We start from the raw sequence: 16380 nt of genomic DNA on the forward strand, positions 1-16380 counted from the left end.
GATCGAATCCAGGCCAGAGCCTCACCTCTGACTCTGATTGTCCAGAGCCGTTGGAGAAGGATCGCATGGGACACCGTATCAAACGCGGCGCTTAGATCCAACAGGACCAAGGCCGCGAAGTCGCCTTCATCCAACCGACTTCGGATAGTCTCTGTAACAGCAAGAAGAGCTGATTCAGTGCTGTGACGGGGCAAAACCCGTGTTGAGAAGGGTCAAAGATATTGTGCTCTTCTATATATCTGGACAAGATGGAATTAACATGTGCCTCCACCACCTTCACCATAAACGGAAGTTGGGAAATGGGGCGATAGTTACCAGGATCGTCCGGGTCAAGTGAGGGCTTCTTTAATAGTGGGATGATTTTAGCGTGTTTCCACGCCCTTGGAACAGAGGCTGATTTCAATGACAAGTTGGTCAGTTCGAGAGCCACGGGGGCAATAGAAGGTAGGGACTGGTGAAAGTAGGTCGCCGCCATTGGATCCGTTGGCAAACCCGACTTGATTTTTACACTTATCATCTCGAGCTCCTGAAGGGACAGCAATGGAAAACACGACAAGCCCCCACTCGGCTCAGCATCTGACCCTTCCAACAGAGCATCCTCACTAGGGGGATTCCCTGTTGAGAGGCCCTGATAGATCCGCTCCACTTTCTCCACAAAGTGGTGAGCTAAGACCTCACAGTGATGATTTGAAGCAACGGGGGAAGTGTTCGGCATGCCTGCGCTCTTCATGTTTTTAAGCAGCGTGAAGATGGTCTAAGTTGGGTTAGCGCTGCTCAGGATTTTATTGGCCACAAACTCAGCCCGCGTTTTGCGGATGAGCTTGTGATAATCTTTCACTGCCTCTCGGTATGCTATTTTGGCAGAAGGCTCATAAGAGCGGCGCCAGGCACGTTCCAGTTGCTTGCAGCCCTTCTTTGCCTGCGTTAGTAGATCTGTGAACCAAGGATTAGATGGCCCACGTCTCTTACCTCCGCGTTTTGCTGGAATGCAACTATCCAGGCCAGCTACCAGCCAATCATGAAAGCACTCTTGTGCCTCCTCGATATCCGCAGGGAGTTGAGGTCTCAGCTCTGCCAACTGAGTGGCGAGCGACTCCTGATCTAACTTATACCAGGGCCGTTTGGCCACGACTTCTGGATAGACCACTTCGGCTCTGCCCTGCCACAGCAGAGAGAATGGAATAACTGAGTGGTCAGTCCACGTCAGTGGAACCGGGGATAGGGTTTTTAGGCATTCTATGTTGGAAAAGATGGGGTCAAGTAAAGTAGATGCCCGGCCACATGTGTGCCCTCCAGGACCAGTTGCGGTAACTGAAAAGCTTCTAAGTCCGCTAAGTAATTGGAGATCTCAGCCTTTCCTTCCAGCTCAAGGTGGAGATTAAGATCTCCCAAGATAGTAAAGTTAGCTACTTTACTAGCTATAGGTCCACTTTTATTCACAAGGTCCTCACGGAAATTCTCAGAGGGCCCCGGGGGTCTATAGATTAAAAGGCCAGACATAGTCAGATTGCAATTAAGCTCTATTCTAAATAGAGCACTCTCACAGCCCGCTATTTCTTCCTTCGGCAGGCTGACGGCAAACGTGGCTTTGGCTATTACCGCTATACCGCCCCCTCTTCCCCCTTCTCTATTGATGTTATATAAGGTAAAACCATCCGGAAGGGCGAGCCCTGGTTCTGCTACTGTGTCATGGGTCAACCAAGTTTCTGTAAGAAAGAGGGCATCAGGGGCCTCAGCCATAAGGAGGTCAAATATTTGTGCGTAGTGACTCACCATAGAGCGGCAATTTAAACTGAGAAATTTGTATACGGTTTGATTAGGAGTACATAGAGACTGCCCCACCCCGTTAACCTTGAAGGTGCAAAAATTGCACACAAAATTCGGCTCGTGAAAGGCCCACGGTACCGCTAAGCACTCAGAGGCCAGCCCCATCAGTTCTTCACGGGAATATCGGAGAATTTCACCAGTGGAGGGTGCAGGGGTCCTGGCGTCTGGCGTCGACCTGGCGCGGACGGGCGTAGACGGGCTTGCCTTTGGCGCGCCTTCGGCGCGCCAGCAGCGCGTACGCTGCGCAGGCACCTAAGTGAGGTCATTTATAGTGACCCAGGAAGTGGCCAGGCAGGCGAGTCGGCAAACACTAGTCTGGAAGCTCGACAATCCTCCCCCAAGATGGCACACAACCTCCCTCCCTTGTCCCGTGCAATGAATCCTCCAAGGTGGCAGCAGCAATGCAGTAAGTTTTTAAAAGAGCGGCGAAAATAGGAGTGATAATAAAATAAGAGTTCCCCCCACACAATAAGTCAATTTGTGGCAAAGATAAAATTATACTTTAAATCGCAATGCTAAAGCTCCCAGCTCACGCCTCATGAGTCTTGTTTGCTGCGCAGGCGCCTAAGTGAGGTCATTTATAGTAACCCAGGAAGTGGCCAGGCAGGCGAGTCGGCAAACACTAGTCTGTAAGCTCGACAATCCTCCCCCAAGATGGCGCACAACCTCCCTCCCTTGTCCTGTGCAATGAATCCTTGAAGGTGGCAGCAGCAATGCGGTAAGTTTTTAAAAGAGCGGTGAAAATAGCAGTGATAATAAAATAAGAGTTCCCCCCACACAATAATTCAATTTGTGACAAAGATAAAATTATACTTTAAATCGTGATGCTAAAGCTCCCGGCTCACGCCTCAGGAGTCTGGTTTGCTGCGCAGGCGCCTAAGTGAGGTCATTTATAGTGACCCAGGAAGTGGCCAGGCAGGCAAGTCGGCAAACACTAGTCTGCAAGCTCGACAATCCTCCCCCAAGATGGCGCACAACCTCCCTCCCTTGTCCCGTGCAATGAATCCTCGAAGGTGGCAGCAGCAATGCGGTAAGTTTTTAAAAGAGCGGCGAAAATAGCAGTGATAATAAAATAAGAGTTCCTCCCACACAATAATTCAATTTGTGGCAAAGATAAAATTATACTTTAAATTGCGGTGCTAAAGCTCCTGGCTCACGCTTGGGTTAAACATGATTCATATAGTCATATAGTCAATTAAAAGGTTTATCAATACAATATGCCATAACAGAATGATGGCTAATCCACCCAGATTCGAAAAAACAATAGAGTTAATTCAGAGAAAATTCTGGTGGCCTACCTTAAGGTCAGACATTCACTCATTAGTTAAAAGACGTGAAACTTGTGCTTGGCTAATACTAATCATTCAGGTCGAAAAGGAAGTTTACAGCCAATAAGAGTTCCTGAAGAACCTTGGAAATTCACTGACTTTATTTATGGACTTGCTGTTGATCAAGGGAATACTGTTACATTGGTGGTAATAAACAGCTTGACCAAGTTCGGTCATTTCATTGTTTGTAAACAACTACCTTCTTCCAGTCAAACCCAACTACTACTACAAAATATTGTCAGATAGAATGGAATCCCAGGTTACATTTTGTCTGGCAGAGGCTCTCAATGCACTGCACGCTTTTGGCATTCATGGTGTATTATGTTTCAAATTACCCCAACTTTAGCCACCAGTTATCCCCCACAATCTGACGAGTGGATGGAGCGCTTAAACCAAACCTTAATACAGTTTGTACGATGCTACACTTCTGAAGCCTGTGAATCATTCATCAGTTTATTGGCATTGGCAGAATTTGCCTCCAACGACATGGGTATGTTATGTGGTTTTGTAAAGTGCAGCTAATCAACCATGAGGGTATTCAGGCACTGACTGGAGCGAGGGTCCATGAAAGGTTGACAGATGAAATTATGCCTGTTTATTCTAGAAGAGCCAGGTCGTTAGCTTATTTTAGAAGTCCATAAGGGAGGGGACGGTTCTGAAGTGTTGCGGTAGGTTGTTCTAGACTATGAGTGCGATGTGTGAGAAGGATCGGCCCCCGCATCTGGTCTTCTTGATGTGAGTGGTGCATGCGAAAGCCTGGGAGGTTGACTGAAGATTTCTGGTGGGTTGGTAGAACTTGAGACAGTGATTGAGATATAGTGGGCCAATTTTGCGGAGAGCTTTGTAGGCATGTCCTAGACTAGGAGCCAGTGGAGTGCATTGAGGTGCGGTGAGATGTTGACATTTCGTGGAATGTCCACGGTGAGTCTGGCGGTGGAGTTCTGGGTGGCTTGGAGTCTGAGTAGGATGCCAGCTGGGATTCCGGCATAGAGGGCATTTATGCAGTCAAGACTTCTTGTTATTAGACCCTGGGTGACCGTTCGTCTGGTGTTCTTCAGGATCCATTTGAAAACCGTGCGTAGCATTTGCAGGATGAGGAAACATGACAAGGAGACAGCCTTGATCTTTTTATTCATGGTGATGTCTGTGTCTAGGATCACCCCAAGGTTCATGTCATGATCAGTAGGGGTGGGTGTGGAGCCCAGTACAGAGGGCCACCATGAGGTATCCCATGGGGAGTGGTTGTTTCTGAAAATCAGGATTTCCGTTTTGTCAGAGTTGAGCTGGAGGCAGTTGTTTCTCATCACCGATACAATGTTAATCATGCAGTTGGTGAAGATGGTTTTGGCAGCGCTGGATCTATCCGTGAGGGAGAGAATGAGCAGTGTGACATCATCGGCGTATGAGACAATGCTGATGCCGTGCGAGCTGACGATGACTTAATGGGGTGACATGTATACGTTGAAGAGCGTTGGGCTGAGGGACGAGGGACACTGCTGATGAGATTTTTGGGTTCTGAGGTTTAGGGTGGTAATATCATGCGTTGTGTTGTGTAGTACATTGAACAACTGGAAAATAACCTTTCTATTGCACCATCAGAGTCCATCCACGATTCCTTCCAATTTCTTTCCCTCTGTTTTCCTGTACTGTACCTGAAGTCCATCAGGGAATAAAGGAATTGCAAAACATCGACAAACAAATTAATCACAATCTTGATAAGACACAGCTAAACTATAATAAAATTGCTGATCCTCATTGCATAGAAGGTCACGGAGATCTTCCTGGTAGCAAGGTGTGGCTATCAACCAAAAATATAAATTTCAAGATAAGGAGTCCATTTCATCCGATATTCATTGGCCCTTTTGAAGTGACCCATCATGTGAATCCAGTAACTAATAAGTTGGAACTTCCAACCACTTTAATTCATCGGTATTCTATGCAGCACTTCTTAAGCCAGCTTTGAACACCACCTTTAAGAGACCTCCTTTTGTTAAGGTGTAAAGCAATGGGGAGTACGAGGTCCGTAAAATCAAGGATGCCAAGAGGCGACGGTCTTGTCTGTGATATTTGATTTCCTGGTAGGGCTATGGTCCGGAAAATGACTCTTAGGATTCTGCAACCACTGTACATGCCCCACGACTGGTGGTTCAAGTTCATCAGCTTTTCCCTCATAAACCTTGTCCTCGAAGGTGCTCGGGAGAGGGGGAAAACGGTCAGATGTTGCAATAGCGGCACCTTCTAATTCTCATGCTGTGGACAAAGCCAGTTTATAATGGAATGCCCGAGGGGAGAGAATACGTATTCCATGCCCTAAACATAGACAACTGAACATGCTTACCTTACCTTGCTCCCTTCCACATGCTTTAAACTTGTTCCTGTACACATAACTAAAAGGGACTGCATACCTTTGGGCAACATGTCATAGGAGTCCTATCACAAGGTCATCTTGGATTGAGGCTTGCTATAAAAGGCTACACCGCCCTAGGCTCCTTGGACATTATCCTGAGTCATCCGGAGAGGTGGCAAGCTCCGATCAAGCACATGTCTTCAAAGGAAGGTTTTCAGTGGAATTGAGAGATTGGACTGGTTTCCAGGAAGGAGCACTCCTGTGCTGCTGAGGAATATTCAAACCAAGGCAAGTTTATTTTGAAAACGAAAGCAATAGTTTTGGTGTTGGGTGTTGGAGTGAAGCTCCAGACAGGCTTTGTATTGTAGACAGCGAACTGTTAAATCAAAGGACGCAGGTTGACACTAATTAGCTCCAGTAACGGCAATAATTGTTCAAGAGTTCATTTAAGGTTTTATTAAATAAAAAGGAACATTATGTGAAAACGCTCTGAAAGAAACTCTCCAGGAGAAGATTGCAATACTTCAGAAAGGGTCACTGGAAGCTTATTTAGTTTATCTAGAGAGTCTGAATAAAGGCAAAAAGATCGAGCCAAATGCATTTTTATTTCATTTTGTGGGAGATCAAAGGTCCGTACCTTGTAAATTTGAACTGAGCAAAGGACAAAAGAGAAATGAAGCTCAAGACAAGTTCGTTTTGATTTGTTGGAGATGGAAAGACCTTATTCTACTGTGAACTGTGGCACTGATTGGAACTGTCTTTGTGATGTCGTCCAAAATGCTCATAATTGCAGATGTGGCTGGAATAAGGAAAATAACCAACTTTGTTTTACAGGTGAAAATCAGTCCAGGTAAAGATAGGAAGAGTGAATGGGTTTTAAAAAAGAGACAACATTTGTTTTTTATTTTGTTTACAGTTCTCCTTCTCTGCTATTCCCTTCCCAATCCCCTTCCCTCACCTTGCCACACTAATGATCTGAGCTACAATAGCATACAGACTTGGTGCTATATAGAGGTAGACCTTTTAAGCATTTCACTGACCCTGAGGGTTTGAGGACTGTGACAACTGCTTTCAGTATTCAATGAAAAATATTTACATGACAATAACCACGTCCTTACAAGGCTATAAATCAAAGTTACTTAATAAGTAGTTCAAAATCTTAGAAATTCTCTCTCGAATTCCAAGTCCTTACTTGCACTTCCTTGGTCTACTTTTTAGGTCTCGGCCTGCGATGGCTGCGCAGACATGCGCAGTCGAGCTGGAGAGATTTAATGACTTAGAGTACGTTTCACTTGCGAGGTTAAGCCCCGCCCCTCTTTTACATTGGCTGGCATCACCATTCATGCAAAACGGTGGCCAGCCACTGGAAAAGAGGTACCAGTGACGTACTTCTTTCTCCTTTAGCCCCGTCCCTTTAAAACTGGCTTCCTTGACTTACTTCTGTGGTAAAAGGTTTCTTATCTTCTTTATGGGGCGAAACAGATTGCCCCATAAAGAAGATGATAAACCTTTTAACACAGCAGTAAGTCAGGCTGAGGCCGTCCGAGCGGGATGGCTCTGAAAGAGAAATTTCTTTTATTTTAGTATGATTGCGGCACCAGCGGTTTACTTTTAAAATGTTACAAGTAAAGTGCGGGTGCCGCGATTATACCAAAATGAAAGAACTAGAAAAAACATCTATTTCTTTCATTTTAGTATAATCGCGGACCCCGCGCTTTATTTGTAACATTTTGAAAGTAAAGCATGGGTGCCGGGATTATACCAAAATGAAAGAAATAGATGTTTTTTCTATTTCTTTCATTTTGGTATAATTGCGGCACCCGCGGATTACTTTTAAAATGTTACAAGTAAAGCGCGGGTGCCGCGATTATACCAAAATGAAAGAAATAGAAAAAACATCTATTTCTTTCATTTTAGTATAATCGCGGCACCCGCGCTTTACTTGTAACATTTTAAAAGTAATCCGCGGGTGCCGTGATTATACCAAAATGAAAGAAATAGATGTTTTTTTCTATTTCATTCATTTTGTATAATCGCGGCACCCACGCTTTACTTGTAACATTTTAAAAGTAAAGCGCGGGTGCGGCACTTGTTTGTAACTTGTATGCAAGTTATACCAGGCTTCTTTCAAACCCGTTTTTAAAAAGATATCGGTGTGATTCTAACCAATGCCGACCTATTCGATTTGTATTATTTCTAAATGATGACGTTATTTTTAATGTTGGTAACCTTTTTAAAAATTGCCATATGTGCCCTTAGATCAATGCTCTGATAACAAGTTGGTATTTTGCACCCGATGTATTCTGAATTCTTTTAATGTGTTTTTGTAGTGTGATTTACTGTTGTGGTTGCCAAAAAGCTCCCAAATAAAGTTTGAAACTGAATTGATTGAACTAGTCCAGCCTTCTATTTGCACGTCTAAAGCACTTCTTTGCTTTTGACCGCTGTCCCACCGGACAGTCTCCTCAATTCAAACCACCTCTGCAGTCTCCCACAGCTGCAGACATTATCTCTTTCGCAACTGCAGTCAACTTTTCTCCACAGACCTCTCGGCAAAGTCAGCGCAGTCTCTTTCACCTCTTAAAGAATACGGAGTCTTATTACTAGCCTTTGCACTGATTCTCTTCTCCTATACCAGCACATGCTATCTCTCATCACTCATCTCACTATAGTCTTTCCGACGTTACTCGTTTCCACTAAGTTTTTATCCTTCCTCCTGTCATTGCCGTCCGAACATGCTCCTATTGGCTTGACCGCAACACACAGAACGTTGCCGTCTGAATGCGCCCCTCCTGTCTTGCCCGCAACTGCAACACACTAAACATTGCTGTCTGAACAACCCACCCCTCTCCTGTCTTCCCTCAATACACGGAACAGTGACAAATAATGTATAAGGGGTAGGGGAGGTTCACTGAGACCAGAGTTAGGAAGCGCAATTCCTGATAAAACTGGGTTGTACGGCCACCCATTTTCCCAACAACCTGCTCACTTTCCGCTCCATCCAAACTCTGACAATTTCTCCCTCCAAATTTACCTCTGGCGCCCAGGGAGTCTTTTATGGTCCGAAAGTATCGCCACCTCTCAGTATCTCTCATGTCCATTAGTCAGCGGCACATCGAACCGGATGGTTGCTCTTGTTACTGAAATAAGTTCCGGGTTAAGGTCAAACACCTTACAGGAGAGTGGGTACCTGAACCCCGTGCATCCCTCACTCTCCTGCCTCCCTGCTGCCCTTGATGCCTCCTACCTGAAACCTGCCCTGCATTGTTGCCCCAACGAAGCTTTCAGGAATCCCAGAGGCAGGGTTCCCGCAGCCGCGGTGCGAGCCCTGCGTGTCCAGTCATCAAGGGACACCCAGGAGCTCCGGTGAGTAGGGCTTGATGGGGGGCGCAGTGCTGGTGCTCGTTCATTGCATGAGAGGAGAGGAGGGACGAGGCCTGGGAGAAGTGGGGTTTTCTATTAAGCTGCTCTTGGGATGCCTTTACCTGTTGCAGTTTCTTTCTTTCGCCTTGGTGACTGCTTCCTGTATGCTCTGACAATATTTGACCAGGTTCATTCCAAGTTTATTTATACCACAATGAAGACTACCGCTCCCAGAATGCACTCCGTTCATTAAACATCATGTATTTCAGTGACATGGAGTTACCTACAAGCAACATCTATTGGCTTAATAGATTTTCTGATATAGGTCATGACCAATCTATGGTCAAAGGTTCTTCATTCCCTTTTAAACCGAGCACTCATTTACCAAAGAAAGTGTCCTCCCCCCGCACCCCTCTTTGTGACATAATCTGCTAAAATGCTTTAAAATGTTTTCAGTGTGTGACAGGAAAGGCGGGCCTGGGAGTAGTGGGACTTTTTTTAAGTCTCTGGCGGCCTCGTGACGCAGGGTGTTTACCTCAGCACCCAGTGATGGACCCCCAGGCGCACGGTAGCAAATGAGCTGTCAGCGCCTCAATGGTGCCCCAGATGCTTCTTCACAAGTGAGTTTTAAACTACATTGGCTCTTGGAATTATGCTCTGGGGCTCTGTGTATGTGTGTGTGGCTCTGTGTGTGTGTGTGGCTCTGTGTGTGTGTGTGGCTCTGTGTGTAGCTCTGTGTGTGTGTGTGGCTCTGTGTGTGTGTGAGTGTGGCTCTGTGTGTGTGTGGCTCTGTGTGTGACTGTGTGCGTGTGTGGCTCTGTGTGTGTGTGTGTGTGTGGCTCTGTGTGTGGCTCTGTGTGGCTCCGTGTGTCTGTGACTGGCTCTGTGTGTGTGTGTGGCTCTGTGTGTGTGTGTGTGGTTCTGTGTGTGTGTGTGTGTGGGTGTGTGTGTGTGTGTGTGTGTGTGTGGGTGCAAATGCAATAGGTCCCGCATTTGCGAGAGATTAAGCTATTGGCATTGTAAATGGCAATGCCATTTATTTATCTGTTTTCAAAACCTACACATAAATAACAATTTTGTCATTTACAATGCCAATAGCTCTAACTTTTGCAAAGGCGAGACCGTTGCATTGTAAATGCTTGTTCTAATAGACATGTGCAATGCCGTTCCCTGATATTATACAAAAACCAGCTTCGGGATCTCTAGGACAGTCGCCTCGATCGTCACATCAGGAATCAGGAATGTAGGTTGAATCATAGTCAATTTCAATCTTGAGGCAAGACCAGCTGAACCATACAGCTACAATTCTCGTTCTCTAAGGCCACTTTACGTATGTTGGTCCAAATGAAATCGAACAGGTCCGGTTGGAAAAGTTCTCTGCTAACAGATTTTGAGCTTGTGATACAACTCTTACCCTTCTGTGAATCTGATGGACAAAGAGAGGTTTTTAATTCCTTTAAGGATTTTAGTGCTTGCTGCTGAACCTACATCTCAATGTAAACCTTAATAAACAGTGATTTCAATTCAGCATGTAGAGCCCATTTGGGCCAACAAGAATGACAGATCGAGAACTCTTAAACCTTAAAGGTTTTATTTTCAGCATTTTGTCATACAAAATTCAAGTCAAGTCAAGTTTAATCTTTATTTCGTTGGCTTGCAACATAAAAGATACTATAAAATATAACAAAACAAAATAAGATTCACCACATAGAACTTACAATTCAATATAGTTAAGCACCCTATTATAAATCTATATTTCATCATGTTTGGACACACTAAATTACAAATTTATGTTTGACACAGAAAATGAATAAATATGTTAAAATGTTTAAAAATCAAATTAAAAACATTAAACTGGTAGTAACAACCGTAAATTTGAGAAGACACAAATAGCTAGACACAATTCATGATTTGCTAGATTTCAGGATGGCAGTTTTTCCTTATTTAGAATGAAAGGTTTAGTTTCCGTCTAATAAGATAAACGCACAATAAAAATTTACTGATTCCGAACACAATTACTTGACTGGTGTCCGTACTAAGGATCCTACCAGCCTCCCTATGGGAGATAGAACCAATATTACGGCACAAGGGGAGTATCCATCTTTTCCTTGCCTTAGCGTAGCTAGGGCAGAAAAACAATATATGATAAATGTCCTCCCTTTGATTATTGGTACATAAACTGCAATAGTCATTATCTATTTTCCCCCATCTTTTCTCTGTTGCCTTAGACCTCAATGTACCATATCTGAATTTTATATACAGAGATTTGGCCAGTGGTGGCTCGATTTCATCAAGAAATTGTTCGAATGATGCCTCATTTTTTACCATAAGGAATTTTTCTGTAAGAGGACCAAGTGTTCTTGTATACACGGAATCGTGACTCACATATGACCAAAAGGACAGTTTGAGTATTTTCTTGGAAACTGAATTTAAAGAACCAGGCTCGTTCCAAAAATGTGTTAATCCGAGCTTCATTAACCAGGTTTTAACTTGCTTGAACCAAAAGATTTTCCTGTCGCTATCGAGCTCAAGGACTTCTTTCAAGCCATTTTTGTAATCAGATAGTTCAATAGTTGTCCATAATCTAACCCACAACAGTACTGGTCTCAATATTGCATGATGGTCTGTGTGTTTAATATTTAGATCAAGAAATAAGGGTATCAGTGGGGTATTTATGGGAACTTTTAAAAGACCCCTAATAAATTTGTTCTCAAGTGCTTCAAAGGTTTTCTTACACACTGGCCCCCAAATTTCCGCCCCATACAGTGAGGCTGATTGAACCTTGTATCTAAAAAGCTCTACTGCTGGGGTGACCGCCTTATTCACACTTTTGTTATGTCTCTGCAATATTGGGAAACAGTTTTGTTTGAACACCAGTTTTGATTTTTCTAGTTGTGGGCCCCATCCCATTAAAGAATCTATCAGGACTCCCAGATATGTAAAACTGTGTTCGTAGTCTAATTTGTGTCCGTTTAACATTAAATTCCTTTTAAAAGTTTTGTGCGGGTTTAGTGCCATGTATTTTGTTTTTTTTGTATTAATTTCTAGTCCTTTTAATGTGCAATACTGTTGGAACCTGTCTAAAAGGGTCTGTAGGCCGCGTGATACAAAATTCAATTGGAATAGTCAGGATCAATTAATCAGAGTGCAAAGCTCAGTGAAAATACAGAAATTAATTAAAGAATTTAGTAAAGTTCAGGTCAACGAATTACAAAGTCTAGAAAGGGCGAGAAATCTGGCATAGATTTTCCTTCAAGGTTCGATAAGGTAAAGGCTCCCTCTACATGCAAAATAACACGCTTTTACAAGGTTCTGAACAAAGTATTTCATACATTTACTACTGTTCTTGGTTCTTACAAACTAGCACTCTTTAGTGCCAGTCACTAGTGGTGTAGTGTGTGCTTTTAAATAAAAAAATCTTTTGGCTTTTAGACAATGCTTATTTTCATACAATGTGTGTCGTCAAGCAAAAAAAAAAAATAAGTCATTACCCAATTCCAGACATATTGGCTTTGCCAACGATTGTTATTATTAAGTCTGGAATTAGCCACACCTTTTAATTTTCCTGAAATAAAATAAAATATACACATGCACGCACACACACACACACACACACGCACACACTTCATCCAACCCGGTTTCCAGTGACAGCACGCTCATCTAAGGGTGCTAGCGATCAGGACAGAACCCTGACCTGTTAATATTATTCAACAAAAGGATAATGCTACACTCCAGGAGTCTGTTGCAGGATTGTCTTTAGGCGGAGGTCATCTCTTACCACCCACCACACCAATACCAACGCGCTTCGACTACAAAGTCTTGTTCACGGTTGAGTCCTTTTACAATTTATATATATGTACAAGCTTCCCACTATTGCTCATAATGAAACATTGTGGGATGTGTAGTTTCAATGTTCTTAAAACATATGTGAAAGATAAGAGATTGTAACAAAAAGCAGGAGAAAACAACATGTCCATTTCATCTGGCCACATGCCAGAACATTTTTTACATATTTTTCTTTTCTTTTTTGCAATGCATTTGTGTGCAGAAATTATATTTTAATTTCCATATATCCAATAACATTTGTGACAGTTATTTATAAGGCATGCTTTATATTATCCAGTATCTTAATTTGTGTATTCATAAAGAATATTCAGGTGGTATTAAGTATGTATGCACCTGCCTAATGTAGTTTTGAATGTTGTGGTTAGTATACAGCAGCAGGAGCGGAACTGGGCATTACACAACCAAATATGCTAAGTCCTGAAGAATAGCCTAGAGGGCTAGAAACATGTCGACCATTAGGAAGTAGGAGCATTATTTCCCTATGTCCTAATATTTGCCCTGTTTTTTTTTTTTTCAGAACAAATTTTATTTGGTTTTAGCAGTTGACAGAATATAAAAGAGACACTGCTTCCATAGTAGCGGGAAGACAGTGAGCTTATAAGAGCAATAAAGGTCAAAATATTCAATCAACATTTCCCTATACCCCCCTCCCCGTATTCCAGCCCAGTTCCCACCCCCCACCCTGCACGGTGTTTACATTGTCCAGAACAGGAGCTTAAGCATCGTAATAGCAGCATGTGGTTCAGTTCACTCAGGGGCAGTACGAATGAGGTCCATATCAGTGGCTCGTGTCGCCGGGGGTTCCAGTAGCAGGCCCCTATAATCTGCCCATTTCTTCCAGATCCAATAGTGCTTCCTGGGGCAGCCCCTGGCCTCAAAGATTGGGCGTTCCAGACCCATGTTGAAGTCCATGCCTCGCTTCCACACCCCCACCAGCGGAGCTCTGGGGGCTTTCCAGGCTTGGGCTATGTCCCTCTTGGCCACCGTGAGACCCAGAAGAAGCAAGTGACGTTTGTACCTATTACCCCCCACTTGTTCCATAACATGGAGGAGGCCCAACTTCGGTGTGCGAGGGAGTTCCCATGCCAATACTTCCTCGAGACAGTCCCACACGCCAGTCCAAAATCTCTGCAGCCGTACACATCCCCACACCGTATGAAAGAAGGAGCCTATCGCACTTCCACACCTCAGGCATTCCGGGGAGGCTATCAGCCCCGCCTTCCACAGTCGCTCCCTCGTATAGTATGCCCTATGGAGGTATTTAAATTGGATAAATCGCAGGCGCACTGCTATCGCTGCTCCCCTAGGGGCCTCCAGGGCTTCCCTCCAGTCCTCCTCCTCCAACTCCCCCAGCTCACCCTCCCAGACCGCCCGCAGTGTATCAAGAGAAGGGGAACAATGGGTAACCAGCGTTTGGTATATGGTGGAAATTTTCTTTGTTTCCAATTCCCCCATAAATATCTTAGCTTCTAAGGGACTGAATTCCGGTAAGGACGTTATGTTTGCTATTGTGGGGGTCAGGGCGTGTCGGAGCTGTAGGTATCTAAAGAATTGAGACTGGGGCATGTCAAATTCATCCCGCAATGCTTGGAACGACTTGAGGACTGAGCCCTTTAGAACGTGGCCCAGCTCCGAGATGCCAATAGCGTCCCAGCCTTCAAAGCCCCGCAGTGAAGCCAAACCGGGCAGCCTCCCATTGTGCCACAGAGGAGTCTCACTCGTTAGCCTATTCCACCATCCCATGCGGCGGAGAGCGTCGCGTCATACTCTGAAGACTACCTGGGTGACCATCGGGAGTCTTTTCCGGATAGCTGCCGAGTATAGGATAGTATGGAGCGTGTCCGGGTCCATCATATACCTCTCCAGGGCATAGGTCGGGTCGCCTCGATCCCCATACCACCATTTGTTAAGGACAAGCAGGTGCGACGCCTGATAGTAGGACTGGACGTCCGACGTGGCCAGTCCCCCACAGTAGGTCGACAGGAAGCAGGTGCGGAGCGCCACTCTCACTGCTCCCCCAGTCCATAGGAACCGACCCAAGGCAGAGTTCACCTGCCGAAACCAATGCGGCGGAACTGGGTACGGGTGATTTTGCAGTTGGTATAGAATACGGGGCAGGGCTACCATCTTAAAGATGGCTGAGCGGCCATAGACATTCAGGGGCATCCTGGACCACGTCTGCATATCCGAACGGATCTTGTCCCAGACTGGCACTATGTTGCGGGACCACGACACTCCCGGTACATCCGTCGAAAAGACACCTAAGTATTTAAGGCCTCCCGCCGCTTCCTGCAGGACCGAGGCCCAGGGACCCAAGGTCCCCCCGTCACCCAGGACCCACAATTTCGACTTCTGTACATTGAGTCTAAGACCGGACACCTCACCGAAAATGCGCATTATTTCCAGGACCCTCGGCCCCGATTTATTGAGGTCTGTGAGGAAGAAGAGCACGTCATCAGCGTAGAGTGCAATCCTATCAGATGGGCCCCCCACCCATTCCACTCCGCGCAATTGGGCATCCATCCTCACCCAAGCCGCGAGCGGCTCCATAGCCAAGGCGAATAGGTAAGGTGAGAGAGGGCGTCCCTGCCGGGTGCCTCGACCAATGGGGAACGAGCTGGAGACCGCCCCCGCAACCCTGACCGCTGCCGTCAGGTCCGTATACAGCAAGTGAATGTAAGACAGAAAACGTGGGCCCAGATTGAGTCGGAGGAGGAGTGCTCGAAGGTATGGCCAACTCAGGGAGTCAAAGGCGCGATCTATATCCGCCAGCAGGAGGGCCGCGGGGATGCCCGCCGCCCGCACCGCCTCCACCACCAAATGCGCGCGTCGTATATTATGTCTCGTTGCTCTGTGGGGCATGAAGCCTGCCTGGTCCGCATGGATCAGGTCCGTGATATATGGGAGAAGGTGGTTCACCAAAGCCTTTGCCAGTATTTTCGCCTCAAAGTTCAGCAACGAAATCGGACGATAAGATTCCGGGCTATCTTGGGGCCTCCCCGGTTTGCAAAAAAAACCTATCTCGGCATGTCGCCAGTCTGTTGGCAGTCTTCCACGGTCTCTAGCCACTTCTAGGGCCTTCTTATAGCGCAGCCCTAATTGGAGATGAAACATCTTCATAAATTCACAGGGGGACCCATTGGGCCCAGGGGCCTTGCCCGTGTTTAGTCCGCCTAGAGCTTCTCCTAGCTCCTCAGCCGACAGCGGGAGGTCCAGTCGATCCCGGGCTTCATCCGAGAGCGCCCGGGGTGGAAGGTCTGCGAGGAATCTGTCGATCTCCTCCGCTGGGAGGGATTCCCGGGGGGCATACTGTGTCTCATAGTATTGAGCAAACGTCTGGGCCAGGACCTCGGGAGCCGAGATAGGGCTCCCCGCGGCATCTCGGAGTCCCGGTAGGGGCTGGGCTTGATATGTATCCTGACATAGCCTATATAGCATCGTGCTAGATTTGTCCCCCCATTGATAGATTCTGCTCTGCGTAGCGAGCCAAGTCTGTCGGGCCTCATCCAGCAATAAGGAGGTGTATGACCGCTGGAGGTGCAGTAGCATATTCACTGCGTCTCCACTCTCCCCTGTCAGGCAGTTCGCCTCTTGGTTTCGTACCTGGTCAGCCGCTTCCGCCAGAGCCAACGTGCGGGCCTTACGATTCGCGGCGCACCACGCGATGTC

The 16380-nt window shown here is 45.8% G+C and overlaps 1 protein-coding gene across 1 annotated transcript in view; it reads right to left on the minus strand.

The window, feature by feature from the left end:
- The window catches only part of IBA57 (iron-sulfur cluster assembly factor IBA57), a 170912-nt gene extending 154763 nt beyond the window's left edge, over positions 1-16149 (minus strand). Inside the window, exon 1 of the mRNA XM_078662710.1 lies at positions 15355-16149. Coding sequence (XP_078518836.1) covers positions 15355-16149 — 795 coding nt within the window. The remainder of the gene's footprint in view (positions 1-15354) is intronic.
- Between the last annotated feature and the right edge of the window lie 231 nt (positions 16150-16380).

The sequence above is a fragment of the Lissotriton helveticus genome, chromosome 10, assembly GCF_964261635.1.
Source record: "Lissotriton helveticus chromosome 10, aLisHel1.1, whole genome shotgun sequence".
Taxonomy (NCBI): Eukaryota; Metazoa; Chordata; class Amphibia; order Caudata; family Salamandridae; genus Lissotriton; species Lissotriton helveticus.